General features: G+C 40.3%; 1 protein-coding gene across 3 annotated transcripts in view; it reads right to left on the bottom strand.

Moving 5' to 3' along the window:
• The window catches only part of SYCP2 (synaptonemal complex protein 2), a 105,963-nt gene that overhangs the window by 37,538 nt on the left and 44,477 nt on the right, over nt 1-23,948 (bottom strand). For all 3 annotated transcript variants that reach the window (XM_059705172.1, XM_059705170.1, XM_059705171.1), the window contains 8 exons: nt 22,604-22,703; nt 21,588-21,736; nt 11,680-11,749; nt 11,329-11,386; nt 8,949-9,082; nt 6,450-6,880; nt 3,376-3,503; nt 2,376-2,412 (listed from right to left, as the gene is read on the bottom strand). In XM_059705172.1, the coding sequence (XP_059561155.1) occupies nt 2,376-2,412; nt 3,376-3,503; nt 6,450-6,880; nt 8,949-9,082; nt 11,329-11,386; nt 11,680-11,749; nt 21,588-21,736; nt 22,604-22,703 (1,107 nt within the window). The remainder of the gene's footprint in view (nt 1-2,375; nt 2,413-3,375; nt 3,504-6,449; nt 6,881-8,948; nt 9,083-11,328; nt 11,387-11,679; nt 11,750-21,587; nt 21,737-22,603; nt 22,704-23,948) is intronic.

Raw genomic sequence — 23,948 nt, 5'->3', positions numbered from 1 at the left:
TCACTACAACATGAGGAACTGTAATTAAAGGGTCATGGCATTAGGAAGGTTGAGAACCACTGCTAAAGTAAGTCTTACAAAGAAGAATAAAGTTTTGACAATCAGAAAAGAAGGTGGGAACCTGCTGAGTCAGTTCCAAGTTCTTTCCAAAGGTCGAAGAAAAAGAGAATAAACACTTCGGGAATCTGAAGTTATGTTTCAGATTATTAGTTTCCCTAGGAAACTAATATTAAGAAACAAGACTGACTTTGAAAGGCACTAGGGAGCCAGACTAAATCTCCATGCTTACTTCTATAAGCAACAGGGATCCAAGAAAGGTTCTGAACAAGAGAATGACACGAGTGAAGTGCGATTTCAAAAGAAAGTAGCTGGTATTGAATGGATTGGCACAAAGAAATACTAGCGGCATTAAGACTTACATAAAGGCTATTGTAGCAATCTAGGGATTAGAAATTTAGAATGCAAACTAGAAAAACAGCAGCTGGAATAGGCAGGAGAGGGAAGATTCAAGAGGAAATTACAAAATGTAAACCTCAAAACTTGAAATTAAGTTGAGAGAGAAAGTAATTGTGAGGAAATAAAAGATAATTGATATTTTAAGCCTGGGTGAATAATAAACATTGTTAACAAAAATAAGGGTTTAAGGAGGATCTACTTATGAGGGAAGATAGTATTAGGCAGACATGAGTAGAGCAAGGATGATGGGCCAGGTACAGAAACTCACCAGGGCAGAAAGCCCGGATGCCTAGCAAGGGGCAAAGCTGGGAGAACAAGAACCTTGTCCCCAGGGTAACCTACACTCCCTTTAGCATATCACCCGGTATGCAGTTTAGAACCCCTGACCTTTTCCTCCCTAAAGATAACATCTAGGCCTCAGTTATATTTCATCTCCAGGTCCAGAAAAGCAGCAAACAAGACAAGTGGTGCTGCCACGGCTGCCCCCGGACTGGTTACATTGACTAACGATCCCCTGCCCTGGCACCGACCAATCAGTGGAGACCACAACCCAGAAAGAGCACACCTGGAAAACTGATGAATATTCTATGGAGATACCCCCCTGAGACCTCCCCTAAGATTTCCACCTGCAAGAGAGAGAGATAAATTGGCTCAAGACAAATGACCCAGCATGTATTCTCCCTCCCAGGAGCATGTCCTTACCATTCCCGTTCCCCTTCCTTTCCCCCTCAGGAACATATTCCCTAACCCAAGGGATCCCATGAAACTTGAAACCAGGAGAGCAATGGGCAGAGGCAACTCATCTAGGGTTTATCCCCTAAACCTGTGTCCAAGGCCCCTTCCCTCTGACTTCTCAGTGAGCCAAAGCAGCCCAGCCTAGGCTTTCCTGTTGCTTCTCTCATGCCCTTCCTTGTTTCACTGTCCTAGGTATATTTTTGCTGCCATCATGGAACCAATACCCTTTTGACTCAGTGCTATGTAGTCCTTCCCTTTGGCTATCCCCATCCCTCATCCCCTTTTCCTGAAATAAATTCAATTTTTCTTTATTCACCATCTGAGATAGCTATTTAGCCTGCCCACGTATCACCAACTTCAATCTTTCAGATAGGATTAGCTAGAAAAAAATGGAGACAAAGATATACTAAATCATGTCCTTCTACCATGTGAGGATGCAGCAAGAAGATGGCAGTCAGCAGATACCAAATCTGCCAGTGTTTTGATCTTGAACTTTCCAGCCTTCAGAACTGTGAGAAATAAATATTTGTTGTTTCAGCTACCCAATCTAAAGTATTTTTTAAAATCCTCACAGAAGGACATGCTTAAAGAGAGGAAGGGAGACAGAAAGAAATAAACATTGATCTGTTACCTTCCTCACGCACCCCAACTGGGGATCAAACCACAGCCCCGGTATATGCCCTTATCAGGAATTGAACCGGTAACCTTTTGGTGCACAGGATGATGCTCAACCAACTGAGCCACTCCACCAGACAGTGCTATGTTTGTTATAGTGGCCTGCAGAAACTACTGTAATGTCCCTCTGTCTTTGTCATACCTGCACAAGCTCAAGGTTATAAATGACCCACTCATAGTGGGAAACCAAAACCTGGCCACAGAACAATGGAAAACTGGCAGGTGGCCTTAAGAAAGAAGATATACCAAATCATGAACCAAAAACTAAAAAATCACGCTCATATATGTAAAAGAAGCATTTTCTTTGAAAAGCAGAGTAGAAGGCTTCTTTGAGTACTTGCCACTAAACATGTTAGTTGTTTAATCCTTTTATCAATATGCTGATAACATTAAATCTAATTCCATCATACCATTATTCTATTTTAGTGTTTACAGTCAATTATAGATATATTCATATATATAGTCAAATTCTATGATATATATAGTATAGTTAAATAAATGAAACCTACCTTGCTGAGCTGTAGATCATATTTGTTTGAAAAACCACTATAAAAAAGGTTTTGTCAAAATTAAGAAAGCAATTAAATATCAGTAGAATGTTTTCCATAAAAGGCATTCTATATAAGGTAGAACATATTTGGGTCACTAAGTCCACATCCATATGTTTCTAAATCACTGTGATGTGATAGCACTAGTACCCTATTTTTGCACCTTCACTCACAGTATATAGCAACAATAATATTTAATTCTAAGCTGAATCATTTATGTAGCAGGAGGTGCCAAGCACTTTAAATTGAATGTTCTGCCATGAAAATAATAATTTTCATTCCTTACAATAAGAGTGGAATGAATTTAAATGTGAATTAACCAACTGGCAGCCTATAAAAATACATTTTGTAATAAGAAAAGAACTAACCTTCAGAAAGATTATAAACAAGGAATACATATTTACTATATAAAAGTAAATCATTTCAGCTTATTTAAATTTCATTTTTGTTTATTTTTAATTTAAGTTCTTTATTGTTTAATGTATTACATAAATCTCCTTTTTCCACCACTGACCTCTCCCCGGCCTTCTCCAACCCCCAGCACATGCCCTCACCTCCCCTCCCCATCTGTGTCCATTGGTTATGCTCATATGCATGCATATTAAGTCCTTTGGTTGATCTCTTACTTAAGCAATATATTTAAATATACTTCATTTTACTCATCACTAGACTCAATGAAAAATTTCTATAATGTCTATATCTTAAAGATTTCTAAAATGATATGCTGCATCAATTTGGTATTTTTGATATTTTATAAAATGTAATCAGATACTATAATGTCTAATTTCAAATTTAGTTCTAATTTAAACAACTACTATTTTTAAAAGTAAATAAGTTACTATGTGTTCTCTCCTAGAAAGTTACATTACTTTAACTTGTTGAAAACTAACCTTAAAACAGTGTAAAACAATTTAGTTGTATCTGTCAGAAAGATATTCATTTCTAAAACTTAGGAACATACCTGTTAATGAAAGACTCCTTACATTTTCTTGCAGACCGTATAGCATCATTTGGTTTGTATCTCTTATTAATTTGGCTTATCAAGGATTCTGCTGCATCAGCAAGTGTTTTCCCTTTTGACTTTTCTCTCTGAAACAATTCATAAGTTACTTAAAAACTCTGTAAGTTAACCTTCAAATGCAAATAAAGGCTGAAAAAAATTAAGAAAAATCTGGCTCTAAGTATAGCCACAAAGAGAAATAAAGGGAGCCAGAGGTGACTTGGTAGCTTGGGCTTTGTTGCGCATGAAAACAAGCCAGGGTCAGTCCTTTCCCATATAGAAAGAACTATGGAGAGTGCTCTGTAGATATTGCTTTTTAAAAGTTCCTATCCATAGAAAAAAACTCATATAAAAAACTAAAGGAAACTAAACACTGGTTCTTTGTAAAGATCAATAAAGTTGGCAAGCCTCTAGTAAGGTTAAGAAAAAAAGAAAGAAAGATGTAAAAGACAGATATTACTAATACCAAAAGAGGCTATCACTACTGATTACATGGACATTAAAAGGATAATAAAGAAACACTATAGACAACTCTATGCCCACAAATTTGATAACCTAGATTAAACGGACCATTTCCTTGAAATTCTATAAAAACTCAGAAGAATTACCTGACTAGGCCTGTATCTATTAAATCAATAGTTAATACCTTCCAAAAAAGAAAGCACCGGGCCCAGGTGGGTTTATTGGTGAGTTCTATAAAACATTTAAGAAGTGTAACAATTTTCTACAATCTTCCAGGAGACAGAAGCATAGGGAATACTTCCTAACTCACTTTATGAAGATTCTAGAGGCCCAGTACATGAAAATTCATGCACCAGATGGGGTATCCCTCAGCCCAGTCTGCCCCCTCAGGGGCAGGAGGCGACCCAGCGATCAGGGGAAGGCGAGGCCCCCATCACACTTCTGCTGCTGCCACTGCCGGCAGCGCAAGCCTCGGCCGGTTCTGGTTACCTGAGCCCTGGGTGGCCCTGGGTGGCTGGGGGGCTGCGGGGACGGAGGGGCTCTGGAGGCAGGCCCATGGGTTGGGCCCAGCCTTGCCGCACGCCTGCCACCCCGGTGGGGCTGAGGGGAGTGGGCACCTCCATCTTTGAGGGCGGGGCAGTGAATTAGCATATTCCCTCCTTATTGGCTGTGGGCGCCACCATCTTTATGATGGTGTGAAGGTCAATTAGAATATTCCCTCTTTATTAGATAGGATTATCAGCTCATGAACATAGATGCAAAAATCCTGAATAAAATATTAGCAATCAAATCCAAAAATGTATAAAAAGAATTGTCTACCATAGCCAAGTGGAATTTATTTCAGGTAAGCAAGGCTGATTCAACTTTTGAAAATGAATTAATGTAATCCATAATATTAATAGGCTAAAGAAGAAAATCATGATCACATCAATAGATGCACAAAAAATATTTGACTAAATCCAATATCAATTCATAACTCTTAGAAAACCAGGAATACAGGGAACATCTTCTACTTCATAAAGTTCAGCTATAAAAAGAAAATACAGCAAACATCATACTTAATGGAAACTAGATGTTTTTCCACTAAGATCAGAAATAAGAAAAGGATGTCTGCTCTCACACTCCTATCAACATCATACTGGAAGTCCTCGCTAAGGCAACAGACAAGCAAAGGATATACATAGTAAAAAGATAGGGAAGGAAGAAATAAAACTGTTTTTGTCTATGTAGAAAAATCTCAATCAACAAAAATATTTCTGTAACTAAAAAGCAATTATAGAAATGGTGAAAGGATATAAAAGTAATAATAAAAGCTAATCACTTTCTTACACATCAGTAACTAACAATTGAAATATGAAATTATATTCCATTTACATTACCACCCCCCAAAATGGAATCAAGAATAAATATGACAAACATATACACAAGATCCATGTGAGGAAAACTACATGACTCTGATGAAAAATTAAAAAAAATCAAAATAAATGGAAAGGCTCAATATTGTTAAGAGGTCAGTTCTTTCCAATTTGATTTATAGATTCAATGTAATCCCAATCAAAATCTCAGACTGTTATTTTTTGGTTATCAACAATATGATTCTCAAGTTTACATGGAGAAGCAAGAGATCCAGAATAGCCAACACAATGCTGAAGGAGAAGAACAAAGTTGGAGAACTGACAGTACTCTACTTTTAAGGCATAATGATAGAGTTATCAGTATAGTGTAGTATTGGTGAAAGAATAAACAAAGAGAATGAAAGAAAACAGAGAGCCCAGATATATGTCTCAAAGTATGGTACAAAATACCTAAAACTGTCCTAGAGATGTTCTACAGATGATTCATCTGAAGAAAGTGGGGCAGCCAATAGGGATGAGCAACGGTTATAGAAGAAGATAGTATTTTCCACCCCACTTACATACTTTCTTGAAAAACCTTGTAAAACTTTAATGCAATAATGCAAGAAATACTTCAGATGCTACTATGTGCAAAGTATAAATGTTGAATGAAAGTCTTTACACTTATAAAGTGAAAAAAATCACAAAACACAACCATTTATTTAAGAAGAAAGGTAAGCACCATTTGAGAGGCAAAGGCACACAGTTCTATATGCATGTTCAAAAGAATCTAAGGGACAGAGTGGGAGACCCAATAAGAGGAAACAAGGCAGAAACTAATATTAATACCAATGTCAACTGTAACTGAAAAGTAAAAGTATATATTAATAAAATGAATTTATCCTGTAAACTTTACAAATGTATTATAGAAATTATAATATAACTAGAAAATGAAAAATTACATATGTGGCTCACAGACACACAAAAAGGAGCCCAAACCGGGTTCATTCATGCAATTCCTATGTACATTCCTATGGCACCCACAGGCATGTGATTTATCAGAGCCAGGATTAGGGAGAGATGCAGGCATTCAAGATGCACTTGCTTTGAGTTTGTATTAAAGAACAAGTTATTTAAAAATGTTCAATTTACAGTAATCAAACAAGCTTCTTTCTCTTTCTTATGTTATTAAGTAGGCATGTTATGGGTAAGCAGAAATAAAACACACTGAAAGCTCACCATTTTTTTTTGTTTCAAATCCAAGGAATTAAGTTCAGATGTTAATCTTTTCCTTGATTTCCTAAGACTCCTTGCATTTTTACTAGGAGAGGGGCTTTTATCACAAATAGCAGTATTCACATCTTTTGACAATATGTATTTCTTCCTATAGATGAGAGATTCTTCAACTGTTTTATTTAGGAGAACTGATTTAAAAGTAGTTTCAGATTCAATATGCCAATCACTCTGCTTGGTATTTTCAATATTTTTCTGCTTTGAACATTGATTTAGTTGTTGATTGGTTCTTCTGCAAACATCTACTTCTCCTTTATCTATTTTGTTACGCTGCGTTACTTCTTTCTTATATTCCACCTTTCCTGTTTCTTCAGAATTATCATCAGATACTGAAGAGGATGATTTTTGTTTAGTAAAATTTTTGTTGATAGAAATATCTAGTGGGAAAAAGAGAAATTAATCCTTATCTATCTGTATAAAACCCTAATATGCAAATCGACCCAATGGCAGAACAACCGGTGGAACGACTGGTTGCTATGACATGCACTGACCACCAGGAGGCAGATGCTCACTGCAGGAGCAGCCCCCAACCCGCAGGCCCTGACAGATGCTTGCTGGGGGGGTGGAGGGGGGCTGGCAAGCAGGCGGTGGCAGGCCAGCCAAGGCAGGTGTGAGTGGGGGCCCCCTGATTGTCCTGTTAGTCATCCCGTAAACACCAGTCACCCCACAGAGAGAGGCAACTGGCGGTGGTGGGGCCAGCAAGCGGGCAGCGCCAGGCCAAGGTGGGTGCGAGTGGGGGCCCCAATCACCCCGCTGGTCGCCCCACAGAACGGCCCTGGTCACTGGCCAGGCCTAAGGACCCTACCTGTGCACTAATTTCATGTACCAGGCCTCTAGTTAAATTAATAAACTGATAATGTATAACCTTCATTAAAACAAAAGATATTTGTCAGACATTTCAAGAAATGAATATTCCCCTGAACTACTATTATATACAGAAAAAACTATAGTTGACCCTTGAACAACACAGGGTTAGGGGTATCAATCCCTACACAGCCAAAAATCTATGTATAACTTTTGACTCACAAAACTAAATAACCAGAAGCCTTAATAATAACAGTCAATTAATATATATTTTATATGAAATGTGTATTATATACTAGAGGCCCAGTGCACAAAATTTGTGCAGGGGGGAGGGTGTCCCTCAGCCTGGCTTGCACTCTCTCGAATCTGGGACTCCTTGGGGGATGTCTGACTGCCAGTTTAGGCCTGATCCCCGGGACTGGGCCTAAACCGACAGTCAGACATCCCTCTCGCAACCCGGGACCGATGGCATCTAACCGCTCACCTGCCTGCTTGCCTGATCACCCCTAATCACTCTGCCTGCCTGCCTGCCTGATTCCCATAACTGCTCCCCTGCCTGCCTGATTGCCCCTAATCACCTCTGCCTGCCTGCCAGATCATCCCTAACCGCCTCTGCCTGCCTGCCTTATTGCCCTAACTGATCTCCCTGCCGACCTGATCCCTCTAACTGCTCCCCCATGCTGACCTGATCACAGTAACTGCTCTCCCCTGCTGGCCTGATCCCCCTAACTGCTCTCCCCTGCTGGCCTGATCTCCTAACTGCTCTCCCCTGCCAGCCTGATCACCCCTAATGGCTTCTGCCTCGGCACCGCCACAGTGGCTTTTTCTGGAAGGATGTCTGGAAGTCGTCCAGAAGATGTCTAGTCTAATTAGCATATTACCCTTTTATTAGTATAGATTCTTTTCTCTAGTAAACTAGATGAAAAAATATTAAGAAAATCATGAGAAAGAAAATACATTTACAAAATTTATTGAAAAAAATCTCCATATAAATGGATGGACCCATGCAATTCAAACCTGTGTTGTTAACACATTGCGTACCGCATAGAAATCTCTAAGACATACGCCAGGGACCACACGTTTTTGGGCAAACTGCAAGTTATTTAAATCATCATAATGCACTTTAGGTGTTGTTTTTCAATAATTATAACATTTTTATTTACAAAAACAATTAAACAATTAAACAATTAAAGTTCCTAGTACTTTTTTAACGTATGGTACTGTGTAAAACATTTTCCTCTATGAAGAAGGACCAAACAAAATTTACATAAATATCTAGATTCGCTCCTTTTTCCATGGGCATGAAAAACGAGAACACTCATGAGAGGTCCTTAACAGATGGCGTGCAAAACATGAGAAAACTCCTGAGAGGTATGATATATGTTAAGAGTCAACTGTACCTGGACTGGTATGGCTCAGTGGTTGAATGATGACCTATGAACCATGAGGTCACCGGTTTGATTCTGGGTCAGAGTCAGGGCACATGCCTGTATTTCAGACTTGATCTCCAGTGGGGGACATACAGGAGGCAGCTGCTCAATGATTCTCTCTCATCATTGATGTTTCTATCTCTCCCTCCCTCTCTCTTCCTCTCTGAAATCAATAATTTTTTTTTTTTAGAATCAACTGTATATGTTTCACCTTGAATAAATGTGTCTCCTTGTGAAGCACTTGATCTTTCATTACTAAACAGCGTAATATTTGTTACAGGCGTCCAACATGCCCATTTAGAAGACATTTTATTTCCATGAATGTTGTATGAAACACCAGGTAACCTGGAAAATAAATTCATTTGCTTAATATATCATAAAACATTAGCTATAATTCTGACATAAGACTTCGTTTTTTTTAAATGTAGTCAATTTTATTGATAGCAATTTTTACTAGTCAAGTATGAAAATGTTTTAGTAAGTCATTATAGAAGTTAAAATTTACCATATAATTAATCAAATTAGAGATTAAAAAGTTCCATTATTGCTACTATATTTATATCTACCTAAATATAACTCACATAACTTACATGTTCCACTGTATATTTAAAGTAGGTTACATTTGTATACATTCATACTTTATTATTTTTAAAATCTTATTCAATTCAACTGAATCTCTCAATTTGAAAGTAGTTATGTTGGTACAAATGGACAAAACAGACTATTCCCCATTGTGCTATCATAATACTTGAGAGATGATTAATGCTATAAACAATCCTATCTAATAATAGAGAAACATGGTAATTAACCATAACTTCATTACCCTTCCCATTGGCTAATCAGTGAGATATGCAAATTAACTGCCAACAAAGATGGCAGCCGGCAGCCAGGCAGCTGAAGCGAACAGGAGGCTTGCTTGCTCCAGTGATGGAGGAAGCCAAGGTTCCCTGCCTGCTGCTGCCGGCCTCTGAGCTGCAACTCTAAGAAACATTGTTACAATTCTAGAAGCTAAACAATCCCCAGAAACCTGCTTTCAGCCAGCCGGCCTCAGAGCTGGAGCTGAAACAGTGTTTCAATTATAGAACCCAAACAAACCCAGATCAGCAGCCGAGGTCTCAAAGCTGGAGCCGAGCCTCAGAGCTAAAGCCGGCTCTCAGTTCCAGTGATAACCATAGAAGGTAAATAAATCCCAGAAAAAAAGAAAAAAGAAAAAAGAAAAAAAGGAGAGGTTGGGAGTTTCAGTCACTTGCCAGCCTGAAAATGGCCCTCAGCCCCTCACCCAGACTGGCCAGGGGACCCCTACCCTGAAGGGGGTGTGACCAGCTGCAAACAGCCATCATCCCCTCATCCAGGCTGGCCAGGCACCCAAGCGGGACCCCCACCCTGATCCGGGACACCCTTCAGGGCAAACCAGCCAGCCCTCACCCGTGCACCAAGCCTCTATCCTATATAGTAAAAGGGTAATATGCCTCTCAGCACCAGGATCAGCGCAGCTGCGAGGCCTCCTGAACCTGGGATCAGTGGAGCCGCGAGGCCTCCTGGCCCCTGGGGCAGTGTGACAGGGGGCAGCACCCAAACCCCTTGATCGCCCAGCGGCTCTGTGTGTCACAGGGGGCGGGGCCACAACCTACCTATCCGCCCTGCTCTGTTCGTGACAGGGGAAGGCGCCCCAACCCCCTGATTGGCCCTGCTCTGTGCCTGATAGGGTGGAGTTCCCCAACCCCCTGATCGGCCCTGCTCTGTGTGTGACAGGGTGTGGCGCCCCAACCCCCCCATGGGCCCTGCTCTGTGTGTGACGGGGTAGAGCCGCGACCTTCCCATCGGCCCTGCCCAGAGTGTGACGGGGGGGAGTGCCCCAACCCCCTGATCGGCCCTGCTCTGTGCATGACAGGGGGGAGCTCCCCAACCTCCTGATCGGCCCTGCTCTATGTGTGACAGGGTACGGAGCCCCAACCCCCCTGATGGGCCCTGCTCTGTGCATGACAGGGGGCAGCGCCCCAACCCCCTGATCGGCCCTGCTCTGTGCATGACAGGGGGTGGTGCCGCAACCTCCCCATCGACTCTGCTCTGAGCCCGACCAGGGGCTCACCTAGGGATTGGGCCTGCCCTCTGCCGCCTGGGAGCAGGCCTAAGCCAGCAGGTTGTTATCTCCCGAGGGGTCCCAGACTGTGAGAGGGCACAAGTGGGGCTGAGGGACACCCCCCCCCGCCAGTGCACTAATTTTTGTGCACCGGGCCTCTAGTCTATATAATAAAATCCCAGCGACCATATTGCAGAACGACCAGAATGACCGGTTGCTATGATGCGCACATCAGGGGGCAGACACTCAATGGAGGAGCCTCTCCTGCCTCCGAGGCAGTGCTAAGGAGTGGCGAGCCAAGTGGTAAGGAGCAAGCAGGTGGGCAGTTAGGAGTGAGGGGTCCTGGATTGCGAGAGGGCACAGGCTGGACTGAAGGACCACCACCCCACACACACGAATTTCATGCATCGGGCCTCTAGTAAGACTATAAAGCCTTTTCCTTTAAATTTGTCACATTCATCAAAAAGTAAATATACATGCTTAAAAAATTGATAGGCTTTTTCATACTTACACAGATTTCTCTATTTTCCCCACTGCTTGAGAACCATGAACACTATACTGGGATTCATCTAAATAAAACAAAAATTATGGTATTTTCATTTTTCATGCAGTTGGCAGGGTAAAATTGGTATAGATTTTGATCAAGGTTTACATATTGGGATGGAGAGATTGATTGATCAAGTTTTCCCCTTCTCAAACCCAAACTTCTTGGGAACAGAGAGTATATTATATTTCCTTGTAACCTCTAAGTTCCTTGCATAAAGTTGAATACATTTATTATAAATCTTTCTTTTTCAAATCAAAGAAAGCCAGTGTGGCAAAAAGGAAATTTATAAAGAAGATTAAATAAAAAAGCACTTACTAAAATTTTGGTTTAGGAATTCAATGTTCTTGTTTTCTGTCTTTTCTGCAACATCGGCAGTTTTGATATGCTATAAACACAGGAGACATATTAATGTAAATTTGAATTAAGGTATTGTAGGAAAACAACTTTTAAAAATCAGAATATTAAAGATTAAAACTTTAAAAATAAATTTGCTTTGCTATTAAAAGCTGGATAGTATTTCTATTTACAGTTGACCTTAAAACAAATTGGGGGTGCCCTGACGGGTTTGGCTTAGTGGATAGAGCATCGGCCTGCAGATTGAACGGTCCCAGGTTTGATTCCAGTCAAAGGCATGTACCTTGGTTGTGAACACATCCCCAATAGGGGGTGTGCAGGAGGCAGCTGATTGATGTCTCTCTCTCATCGATGTTTCTCTCTATCCCACTCCCTTCCTCTTTGTAAAAAATCAATAAAATATATTTTTTAAAAAAAACAGAAAAAAAAAAACACAGACATTCCAGAAAACTGGGATCTTAAGCCAGCCAAAGAAATGACATTTCAATTTTTCATTCTTATTTTTTAGTTATTATTTTGTTAGCTTTTTTTTTTGGCTTTTTTCTTTGTTTTCCCTTTTTTTAGTTTGTTGCTCTTTTTTTTGCTTTTCTTTGTTCTCCCTTTTTTTTGTTTGTTCCTTTATTTCCTACCTTTTTTCACATTATTTTTTCAACCACATGAACAGCAGACAACATGAGCGGTGCACTCTTGTCCAGGGAGCATCAGCCCCATGAGCAGCCTGCCTCAGGTCTAAGAGCAGCAGCCTCATGTGGCCTGCCCCTGTCCAAGGAGCAGCAGCTGTGTGAGCGGTCCGCTTCCCTGTCCGAGGAGCATCAGTTGCACGAGCAGTCTACCTACGTCTGAGGAACGGCAGCCCTGTGCATCCCACATACATCCGAGGAGCAGCAGCTGCGCACAGCCCACACCCTGCACTAGTCCGAGGAGCAGTAGCTGTGCAAGCATCTTGTCCTCGTCCAAGCAGCAGCAGCCGCACGAGCAGCCTGCCCACTCTGAGGAACAGCAGCTGTGTGGGCATCCCGCCCCCATCCGAGGAGCAGCAGTTCTGTGAGTGGCCCATCCCCATTCGAGGAGCAGCAGCAGCCCACCCTGGTCCGAGGAGCAGCAGCCACACGAGCAGACCGCCCACGTCCTAAGAGCAGCAGCCCTGCGCAGCACACACCGGTCCGAGGAGCAGAGCCACAACAGCCTGCACCTGTCCGACGAGCAGCAGTCGGGTGAGTGGCACGTCCCCGTCTGAGGAGGAGCAGCTACGCATGCAGCTCACTCCTGTCCAAAGAGCAGCAGCCTCGCAAGCAGCCCACCCCCATCCGAGGAGCAGCAGACTTGCAATCAACCTGTCCAAGTCCAAGGAGCAGTAGCCCCACAAGCAGCACACCACATCAGAGGAACAACAGCAGCGTGCAGCCAGCTCCCATTCAAGGAACAGTAGCCACATGAGCAGTCCACCCCAGTTCAAGGAGTAGCAACTGCGTGTGTAGCCCGCCCCATACAAGGAACAGCAGCCTCGTGATCAGCACACCCCCTGTCTGAGGAACAGCAGCTGTGTGTGAAGACTCACCCCACCAGCCAGAGGAGCCACCACAGCTGTGAACAGCACCCACCAAAGGAGCTGCTGCCAACTGAGGAGCAGCTGCTACCACAACCACCGAAGGAGCAACCACAGCCCGAGGAGCAGCCCCTGAACGATTCAACAGCTAGATATGTCAGTGAGATCAAACATGGGTAGACAAAGAAACCCCCAAAGGAAAGAAAAGGAGGACTTGCCAGAAAAGCAGCTAAGTAAAACAGAGGCATACAGCATGACAGAAAAATAATTTAGATTAAGGGTCCTAGAATGCATAAACTGGATGGAGGAAAAAATCAGCAACTTATGCAAGAATCAAGAAGAAACAGATGAAAAAAACAACTTATGTAAGAATAAAAAATAAATGGATGAAAATATCAATAACTTATGTAAGAACCAAGAAGAAATGAAGAGTGATATAGCTGCAATAAAAAACACAATTGAAAGTTTCAACAGCAGACTAGGAGAAGCGGAGGACTGAATTAGCGAATTAGAAGACAGGGAAGCAAAACACACCCAAACTGAACTGCAATTGGAGAAAAAAATTAAAAGACAGGAGGAGAGCCTAAGGGAGCTATGGGACATGAAACGAAACAACATACAAATAATAGGGGTGCCAGAACAACAGAAAGAGGAACAAGGGTTAGAAAACCTATTTGAAGAAATAATATCAGAAAACTTCCCTGAAGTGGGGAAGAAAAGTCACACAAGCACAGAGAGTCCCAAACAAGGTGAACCCAAAAAGACCCACACCAAGACACATCATAATTACCATGGCAAATGTTCACGACAAAGAGAGAATCTTAAAGGCTGCAAGAGAGAGACGGAAAGTTACATACAAGGGATCTCCCATTAAATTATCGAATGATTTCTCAACAGAAACACATCAGGCCAGAAAAGAATGGACGGAAATTTACAAAGTGATGCAAAGCAAAGGACTGAATCCAAGAATACTCTATCCAGCAAGGCTATCATTCAAACTTGAAGGGGAAATAAGAAGCTTCACAGACAAAAAAAGGCTAAGGGAGTTTATCACCACCAAGCCAGAAGTGCAAAAAATGCTAAAGGGTCTGGTGTAAAAAGAAGAAATAAAAAGCTCAGAAAGAAAACAGGCACAAAAAATAGAAATGGCTACAAACAAGTACCTTTCAATAATAACTTTAAATGTAAATGGACTAAATGCTCCAATAAAAAGACATCAAGTGGCTGAATGGATAAAAAAACATGACCCATATATTTGCTGTCTACAGGAGACCCACCTCAGAATAAGGGACTCACACAGACTGAAAGTGAAGGGATGGAAAAATATCATTCAGGAAAATAGAAATGGAAAAAAAAGCTGGGTAGCAATACTTATATTGGACAAAATAGACCTCAAAGTGAAGGCCATAACAAGAGATAAGGAAGGCCACTACATAATACTAAAGGGATCAATACAACAAGATATAACCCTGATAAACATATATGCACCCAATGCAGGAGCACCCAAATACATAAAAAAAACTCCTGGAAGATATCAAGGGAGAGATTGACAACAATACAATCATAGTAGGGGACTTTAATACACCACTGGATAAATCCTCTAGACAAAAAATCAGCAAAGAAACTGCAATCCTAAATGACTCACTAGATCAGATGGACTTAATTGACATCTTCAGAACATTTCACCCCAAAGCCATGGAATATATGTTCTTCTCAAGTGCTCATGGGACATTTTCAAAAATAGACCACATATTCGGTCACAAACAAAGTCTCCCTAAATTCAAGAAGACTGAAATCATACCAAGTATCTTCTCAGATCACAATGGCATAATATTAGAAATAAACTACAATAGAAACAACCCAAAATAATCAAACACTTGGAAGCTGAAGAGCATGTTATTAAATATTGATTGGATTACCAATGAGATCAAAGAAGAAACTAAAAACATCCTGGAAACTAATGACAATGAAAACACAACAATCCAAACCCTATGGGACACAATGAAAGCAGTCCTGAGAGGGAAGTTTATAGCTCTACAGGCCTATCTCAAAAAACAAGAAAAAATGGTAGTAAATCATCTAATTTTACATCTCAAAGAATTAGAAAGAGAGCAACAAGAAAAGCCCGGAGTGAGCAGAAGGAAGGAGATAATAAAGATTAGATCAGAAATAAATGACATAGAAACAAAAAAAATACATAAAATCAATGAAACCAAGAGCTGGTTCTTTGAAAGGATAGACAAAATTGATGAACCTCTAGCCAGACTCACCAAGAAGCAAGGAGAGAGGACCCAAATAAACAAAATCAGAAATGATAGAGGCAAAATAACAACAGTCCCCACAGAAATACAAATGATTGTTAAAAAATACTATGGACAACTCTACTCCAACAAACTAGACAACCTGGAGGAAATGGACATATTCCTAAAAAATACAACATTCCAAAACTCAATCAGGAAGAATCTAAAAATCTCAACAGGCCAATAACTATGGAAGAAATTGAAGCAGTCATCAAAAAGCTTCCAGCAAACAAAAGCCCAGGGCCAGACGGCTTCACAGGGGAGTTTTACCAAACATTCAAGGAAGAACTAAAACCTATCCTCCTCAGACTACTACAGAAAATCCAAGAGGAAGGAACACTTCCAAGCTCATTCTATGAAGCCAGCATCACCCTAATACCAAAACCAGGTAAAGACAACACAATGAAAGAGAATTACAGGCCAATATCCCTCATGAACATAGATGCCAAAATCCTCAACAAAGTCTTAGAAAATTGGATCATACACTATGACGAAGTAGGATTTATCCCAGGGATGCAAGGATGGTACAACATCCGCAAATCAATAAACGTGATACATCACATAAACAAATTGAAAGAAAAAAACCACATAGTCATATCAATTGATCCAGAAAAAACATTTGACAAAATCCAACACCCATTTTTGATAAAAACCCTCAGCAAGGTGGAAGTAGAAGGATCATACCTCAACATAATAAAAGCCATATATGACAAACCCACAGCCAACATCATACTCAATGGACAAAAACTAAAACCATTTCCCCTAAGAAGAGGAACAAGACAGGGATGCCCACTCTCACCACTCCTGTTCAACATAGTTCTGGAAGTATTAGCCATTGCAATTAGACAGGAAGAAGAAATAAAAGGCATCCAAATTGGAAAAGAAGAAGTAAAACTGTCCTTATTTGCAGATGACATGATATTATACATAAAAAACCCTAAAGACTCCATCAAAAAACTATTAGACTTAATAAATGAATCTGGCAATGTAGCAGGATACAAAATTAATGCCAAGAAATCTATGGCATTTCTATACACCAATAGTGAACTTACAGAGAGACTAAAAAAACAATCCCATTTACCATCACACCAAAAAAAATTAAGATATCTAGGAATAAACTTAACTAAAGAGGTAAAAGACCTCTACTCAGAAAACTACAGGATGTTGAAAAAGGAGATAGAGGAAGACATAAACAGATGGAAGAACATACCATGTTCTTGGATTGGTAGAATCAATATCATTAAAATGTCCATACTACCCAAAGCAATCTATAAATTCAATACACTTCCCATTAAAATACCAATGGCATATTTCACAGACCTAGAACGAACTCTCCAAAAATTCATCTGGAATAAAAAAAGACCCTGAATAGCTGCAGCGATCCTGAGAAAGAACAAAGTAGGTGGGATCTCAGTATCAGATATCAAGCTGTATTACAAAGCCACTGTTCTCAAAACTGCCTGGTACTGGCAAGAACAGACATATAGATCAATGGAATAGAATAGAGAGCCCAGAAATCGACCCGAACCAATATGCTCAATTAATATTTGACAAAGGAGGCAAGAACATACAATGGAGTCAAGATAATCTCTTCAATAAATGGTGTTGGGAAAATTGGACAGATACATGCAAAAAAATGAAACTAGACCACCAACTTACACCATACACAAAAATAAACTCAAAATGGATAAAAGACTTAAATGTACGACGGGAAACCATAAAAATACTAGAAGAATCCAAAGGCAACAAAATCTCACACATATGCTGAAGCAATTTCTTCACCGATTCAGCTCCTAGGGCATTGGAAACTAAAGAGAAAATAAACAAATGGGACTACATCAAAATAAAAAGCTTCTGCACAGCAAAAGAAACCATCAACAAAACAACAAGAAAGCCCACTGTATGGGAGAACATATTTGCCAATGTTATCACCAATAAGGGTTTAATCTCCAACATTTATAGGAAACTCATACAACTTAACAAAAGGAAGATAAACAATCCAATCAAAAAATGGGCAAAGGACCTAAATAGACACTTTTTAAAAGAGGACATTCAGAAAGCCAAGAGGCATATGAAAACATGCTCAAAGTCATTAATCATCGGAGAAATGCAAATCAAAACAACCATGAGGTAACATCTCACACCTGTCAGAATGGCTATCATCAACAAATCAACGAACAACAAGTGCTGGAGATGATGTGGAGAAAAAGGAACCCTTCTTCACTGCTGGTGCGAATTCAGACTGGTGCAGCCACTATGGAAGACAGTATGGAGTTTCCTCAAAAAACTAAAAATGGAACTCCCATTTGACCCCATGATCCCACTTCTAGGAATATATCCCAAGAAAACAGAAACACCAATCAGAAAGGATATATGCACCCCTATGTTCATAGCAGCACAATTCACCATAGCTAAGATCTGGAAACAGCCTAAGTGCCCATCAGTAGATGAATGGATTAGAAAACTGTGGTACATCTACATGATGGAATACTATGCCGCTGTAAAAAAGAAGGAATTCTTACCATTTGCAACAGCATGGATGGACCTGGAGAGCATTATGCTAAGTGAAATAAGCCAGTCAATTAAGGAAAAATACCACATGATCTCACTCATTTATGGATAATAAAGACCATTATAAACTTATGAACAAAAATAGATACAGAGGCAGAGCAGCCTCAAACAGACTGTCAAACTACAGTGGGAATGCCACGGAGGGTTGAGGGCAGGAGGGGGGCGGTAAGAGATCAACCGAAGGACTTGTATGCATACATATAAGCATAACCAATGGACATAAGACACTGGGGGGTAGGGGAGGCCGGGGGATTTTCAAGGGTAGGAACAAAAGGAGACATATGTAATACTCTTTGTAATACTTTAAGCAATAAAACAATTAAAAAAAAAACAAGTTGGGGGTTAGGGATACTGACCCCTCACTGTCAAATTTGCATAGAACTTTTGATTCCCCCAAAGTTAACTACTAATAGTGAATTGTCTGGGTTCCTTACTGATAACAAATAGTTGACTAATACATATTTTGTATGTTATATGTATTATATATTGTATTCTTATAATAAAGCCCGAGAAAATAAAATGTTAAGAAAATCTTGATAAAATACATATATTTACAGTATTTATTGAAAAAAATCCATGTATAAGTGAACCATGAAGCTCAAGGTCATGTTGTTCAAGTGTCAACTGTATTTTATTAAGGTTATGCCCATTTTAGAATATCAGTTAATTTAAACTGGGTCTCCAAATTGCCTAACACTGATACTCATTCTTAGCCTTCTTCATTATCTCTCAGTAGCTATTCCAAATCTTTACTTGTCCCTAAAATACAAGAAAATAATTTTCACTGCAGATAAGGAAGCACAAGATCCTATAAATTTTCTGATCACTTCATAGCCAGTAAAACAATTCAATCTTCATCTGGAACTGACAATTTCTAGAACCTCCATGGCACATTTCCTATTGTTTTGATCTCATAACCTGCATCTATTCTGTCTTTTCACTAATATACATAAAGGAGTTGGAAATCATGGAACATTAAATGTTTTGTAACTTTATGGCCATTGCACAGTCAACTTCTTAACTACAGCAAGCTTCCCTTTTTCCACAGCCACAGATACACACTTACCCAGATCAAATAAAAATCTGACATCAGTGTCAGAAGAATATACCCTGTAGACCAGTGATGGCGAACCTTTTGAGCTCGGCGTGTCAGCATTTTGAAAAACCCTAACTTAACTCTGGTGCCATGTCACATATAGAAAATTTTTTATATTTGCAACCATAGTAAAACAAAGACTTATATTTTTGATATTTATTTTATATATTTAAATGCCATTTAACAAAGAAAAATCAACCAAAAAATGAGTTCACGTGTCACCTCTGACAGGTGTGTCATAGGTTCGCCATCACTGTAGTCTAGGCTAAGATATTTTGCTTCATCCTGCTTTCTTTTTTAAAAAAATATATTTTATTGATTTTTTTACAGAGAGGAGGGGAGAGGGACAGAGAGTTATAAACATCGATGAGAGAAACATTGAGCAGCTGCCTCCTGCACACTCCCCACTGGGGATGTGCCTGCAACCAAGGTACATGCCCTTGACCGGAATCGAACCTGGGACCCTGCAGTCCGCAGGCTGACGCTCTATCCACTGAGCCAAACCAGCCAGGGCCATCCTGGCTTTCTTCCTACTTACTCTAGCCAGTGGTCCACTACCCTGGGAGAGGAGCAGTATGAAAATGTGTAGGTGTGGTTTTGGTTATCATAAAGAAAGAAGGGTTCCCCTGACAATAAGCCAGCACAGGCCTAGCATGCTTATAATCCTACAACATTCAATACCACACCACAAAACTGAATAGTGTCCCTAGTAAGAAGCACTTAGCGAGACAATTTGAACCATCACTTTGACTACTTTTTCTAATATCTTGAACTCTTGCACCCTTTATCTTTATGCTATATAACCATTTAATTTTTTAAAAATCACCATCTATTCTTTTTCTTTTTTCTGTTTGCAATCTTCTTTTATTATATTCTTTTTCAATCTAACATCAAGAATACTAAACTCTGAAAGAGTATTACACGTTAATTCATAGTCTCTAATTTAAACTGGGTCTCCACATTGCCTACCATGATACTCATTCTTAGCTTTCTCCATTATCTCTCAGTAGCTATTCCAAATCTTTAATTGTCCTTGAACACTCTACATCAATTTATCCCCAAGAAAAATCCACCATCCTCACACTTCAGAGGAAAGAAAAGCTAGCTAGTAGGTGTTCTTCACCTACAAAGTTATCTGTATCTCTGATTACCTCCTATTTCTCCAAGAAACAACTTTCTCTTATCCATTCCCTGCTCTGTTTCCTCAGAGCAGGAATGAATACCCTTCTTCTCAATGTCCATTTGAATAACCTTTATTTATCCTTCAAAAACCAACTCATTTTCCATCTCCTTAGAGCAGCGGTTCTCAACCTGTGGGTCGCGACCCCTTTGGGGGTCAAAAACCCTTTCACAGGGGTTGCCTAAGACCATCGGAAAACACATATATAATTACATGTTGTTTTTGTGATTAATCACTATGCTTTAATTATGTTCAATTTGTAATAATGAAAATACATCCTGCATATCAGATATTTACATTATGATTCGTAACAGTAGCAAAATTACAGTTATGAAGTAGCAACAAAAATAATTTTATGGTTGGGGGTCACCACAACATGAGGAACTGTATTAAAGAGTCGCGGCATTAGGAAGGTTGAGAACCACTGCCTTAGAGAGCCTCTCTTGATTTTTCCTTCCCTCTCCAGCTCTGGGGTTAGACATTAGCCTCCCAATAGGTTCCTACTGAACCCTATAGGTCAGTGATGGCGAACCTATGACACGCATGTCAGAGGTGACAGGCGAACTCATTTTTTGGGTTGATTTTTCTTTGTTAAATGGCATTTAAATATATAAAATAAATATCAAAAATATAAGTCTTTGTTTTACTATGGTTGCAAATATAAAAAAATTTCTATATGTGACATGGCACAGAGTTAAGTTAGGGTTTTTCAAAATGCTGACATGCCAAGCTCAAAAGGCTCACCATCACTGCTATAAGTACATGTGAGAAAATTTATACAATAGTAGAATGATCTTATTAATTTATCTAATTCCCATGCTAGAGTTGGAGATACTTAAGGACAGAGTCCACTTGTATTTTATATTTTTATACTAGAACATCCCCATAGCACACACTAATTTGTATAACTAAAAGAATGAAGATGAGTCCATTCTCCCACCAAATGGGTAGGTAAATCAGAGTTATATTGAATGGATATTACTAAAGTCTATTGTCAGCACAGTAAATGAGTTGTATGTGAGAATGACCTTACTTTCAAGGACAATAAATGATAACTTTTAAGAAAGCAATGCCTTAAACAAAGACACTCACTGCTTGTAAAAACTTAGCTCTATATGTATTTCTACAATAACTTGATAAATAACTTATGTAAAAATGCTTTCAAAGTAAAGTTACTTTGTGTGTCTCATCTCCTCTACTTCTTTCTGCAGGTGATTTAGACTGACGTGATACAGCATTATCCACTCCAGTTTCAGAAACACCAGGTTTCTCTGCAGAACTCCTCACTTGCAGCGGTGGTTTAATTTTTCCTCTTCGTGATGTTGCTAAAATGGAGAATGAAGGACTGGTATATTTGTGGGTTTTTAACATTACATATTGCTATTATTGAGGTACTATTTAGATGAGGAAGGTAAAAAAGGAAGGTTCTAGGATGGGTCCCAGGTTTCTGGTTTAGATGAGTAAGTGGATACCATTTACCAAGGTAAGATATGGAGAAAAAATTGGCGGGGGGTGGTGGAGGAAAGATGAATTTATCTTGGACCTGTTAAATTTGAGGAGCCTATTGGACATTAGACAGCAGCCCAGTAGGCAATTTGATTCTGGAAACAGAAAGTCACTATTAAATTATCATAAAGATTAAAAAAAATTGCCATAAAAATGAAATAAGATGGTATTTATAGCAATTTGTATATAGTATCAGGTTATTTATTTTTATTTAGCTCTTAGTATGTAACAGGTACTGTCCAAATGTTTCACAATATTCCTTGTCATGTGAATGAATGATTTTTGCTTAAACCTCTATACAACTTTCATAGAAAAGAAACTGGTTCTAAGCTTAGCTAGAGGATAATCTGTACCATGTACATAGTTGGGAGTGGGGAAACAACCCAATGTGGCCTAATTCAATGTTTTATCCACTATATGTCATTCTGCTGCCACTTGTGTTATTAAATTATTATGCTGGATATTAATATTTTGAATAATACTTATATGTCAATACCCATTAAACCTTTCTTAGTCATTTGAAATTTCTTGACAATTACAAGATATTAGTGGTTCATAGTTTTCAATTTTTATATCCCCAACTTATCGCGCAGGTAAATTATGTCCAGAATATCCCTGAATTTAAAAAGGCCTGATTTAAAATATATTAACAGTTGTTAGAAATCTTTTAAGACTGGAAAACTCACATTTGTTGGTTAAATGTAATGGACTTCTCTTGTTGTATATTTCTGCACCAGTAACAAGAATTGAGGCTTCAGACATTTTTCTTTTGCCAGGAGTAAATATCTTAAACCATGAGAAACAGAGTAAATACACAATATCTTTTGAAATTAAATATTCTATAATAGTCTTCATAACAATTTACCTTAACTATACACAAAAGATATGTGGCATTTTATAAACAACACTAGAGGCCCAGTGCACAAAATTTGTGCACTCAGGGGGTCCCTCAGTCTGGCCTGTGCCCTCTCACAGTCTGGGAGCCCGTGGGGGAGCGGGCCTAAGCCATCAGTTGGACATCCTTAGTACTGCCGTGGAGGTGGGAGAGGCTCCTACCACCGCTGCTGTGCTCACTAGCCGTAAGTCTGGCTCAGGGCTTCTGGCTGAGCAGCACTCCCCCTGTGGGAGCGCACTGACCACCAGGGAGCAGCTCCTGCATTGAGCGTCTGCCTCCTGGTGGTCAGTGCGCATCATAGCGACCAGTTATTCTGTCGTCTGGTCAATTTGCATATTAGCTTTTTATTATATAGGATGATGCCCAAAAATTTCTGTTTTAGGCTTTCATTAAAAATTTAATCCAGAAACTTTCTCTGTAAAAGGTTACCTCCCAGAGGAGAACCAAGATGGCGGCATGGGTTAATGCCGGAGTTTGCTGCTTTGAACAACTGCTTCAAGGGTGGGGCCAGGAAGCGGAGGGGACATCACCCAGAGCCACAGGAACGCTGGCTGGGTGGAGGTCCTGCAGCTGGGAGGGGGGAGAGGCGCATGCAGACACTCAGAGGAGGCGCAGTGCTGGGGTCAAATTCTGAGGTGCGGAGTGCGAGGAGCGGGCTGGCGGCAGAGGGCGCGGTTGTTGTTTTCGGTCGGGAGGGAGTCGCAGACTCTGGGCACCAGATCCGGGCGGGTCTTTGGGGACCCAGACTCAAACGGGAGAGGCGGGACTGTCTGGCTTCGGTCAGAGCGAGTGCAGCTTTCTCTCCGAGCTTTGCAGCGGGTGCTGGGACTCAGAGAGGCAGAGCCCCTGGGGACAGGACTGAGAGCCGCCATGGCTGCTCTCTCCGGCCCACCCTGTTGATCCTGTGCGACCCGCCCTGCCCAAGCCCTGCACAGAGGCATTTGCCGGATAGCCTCAGGCAAAGGCTAGATTAGCACCTCCCTAGAGGACAGAAGTTCTCTCACTGCTGACACAGCTGATTCTCATAGCCACTTGGCCTGGAGGTCAAACCCTCCCTGGAATTAGCTACAACAATCAAGATTTATCTATAAGACTGCGAACAAAGACCACTAGGGGGTGCACCAAGGAAGCATAAC

This window comes from Myotis daubentonii, chromosome 8 (assembly GCF_963259705.1).
Source record: "Myotis daubentonii chromosome 8, mMyoDau2.1, whole genome shotgun sequence".
Classification (NCBI taxonomy): domain Eukaryota; kingdom Metazoa; phylum Chordata; class Mammalia; order Chiroptera; family Vespertilionidae; genus Myotis; species Myotis daubentonii.
Note: the sequence above shows the minus strand (reverse complement) of the source record. Positions and strands in the feature narration are given on the sequence as shown.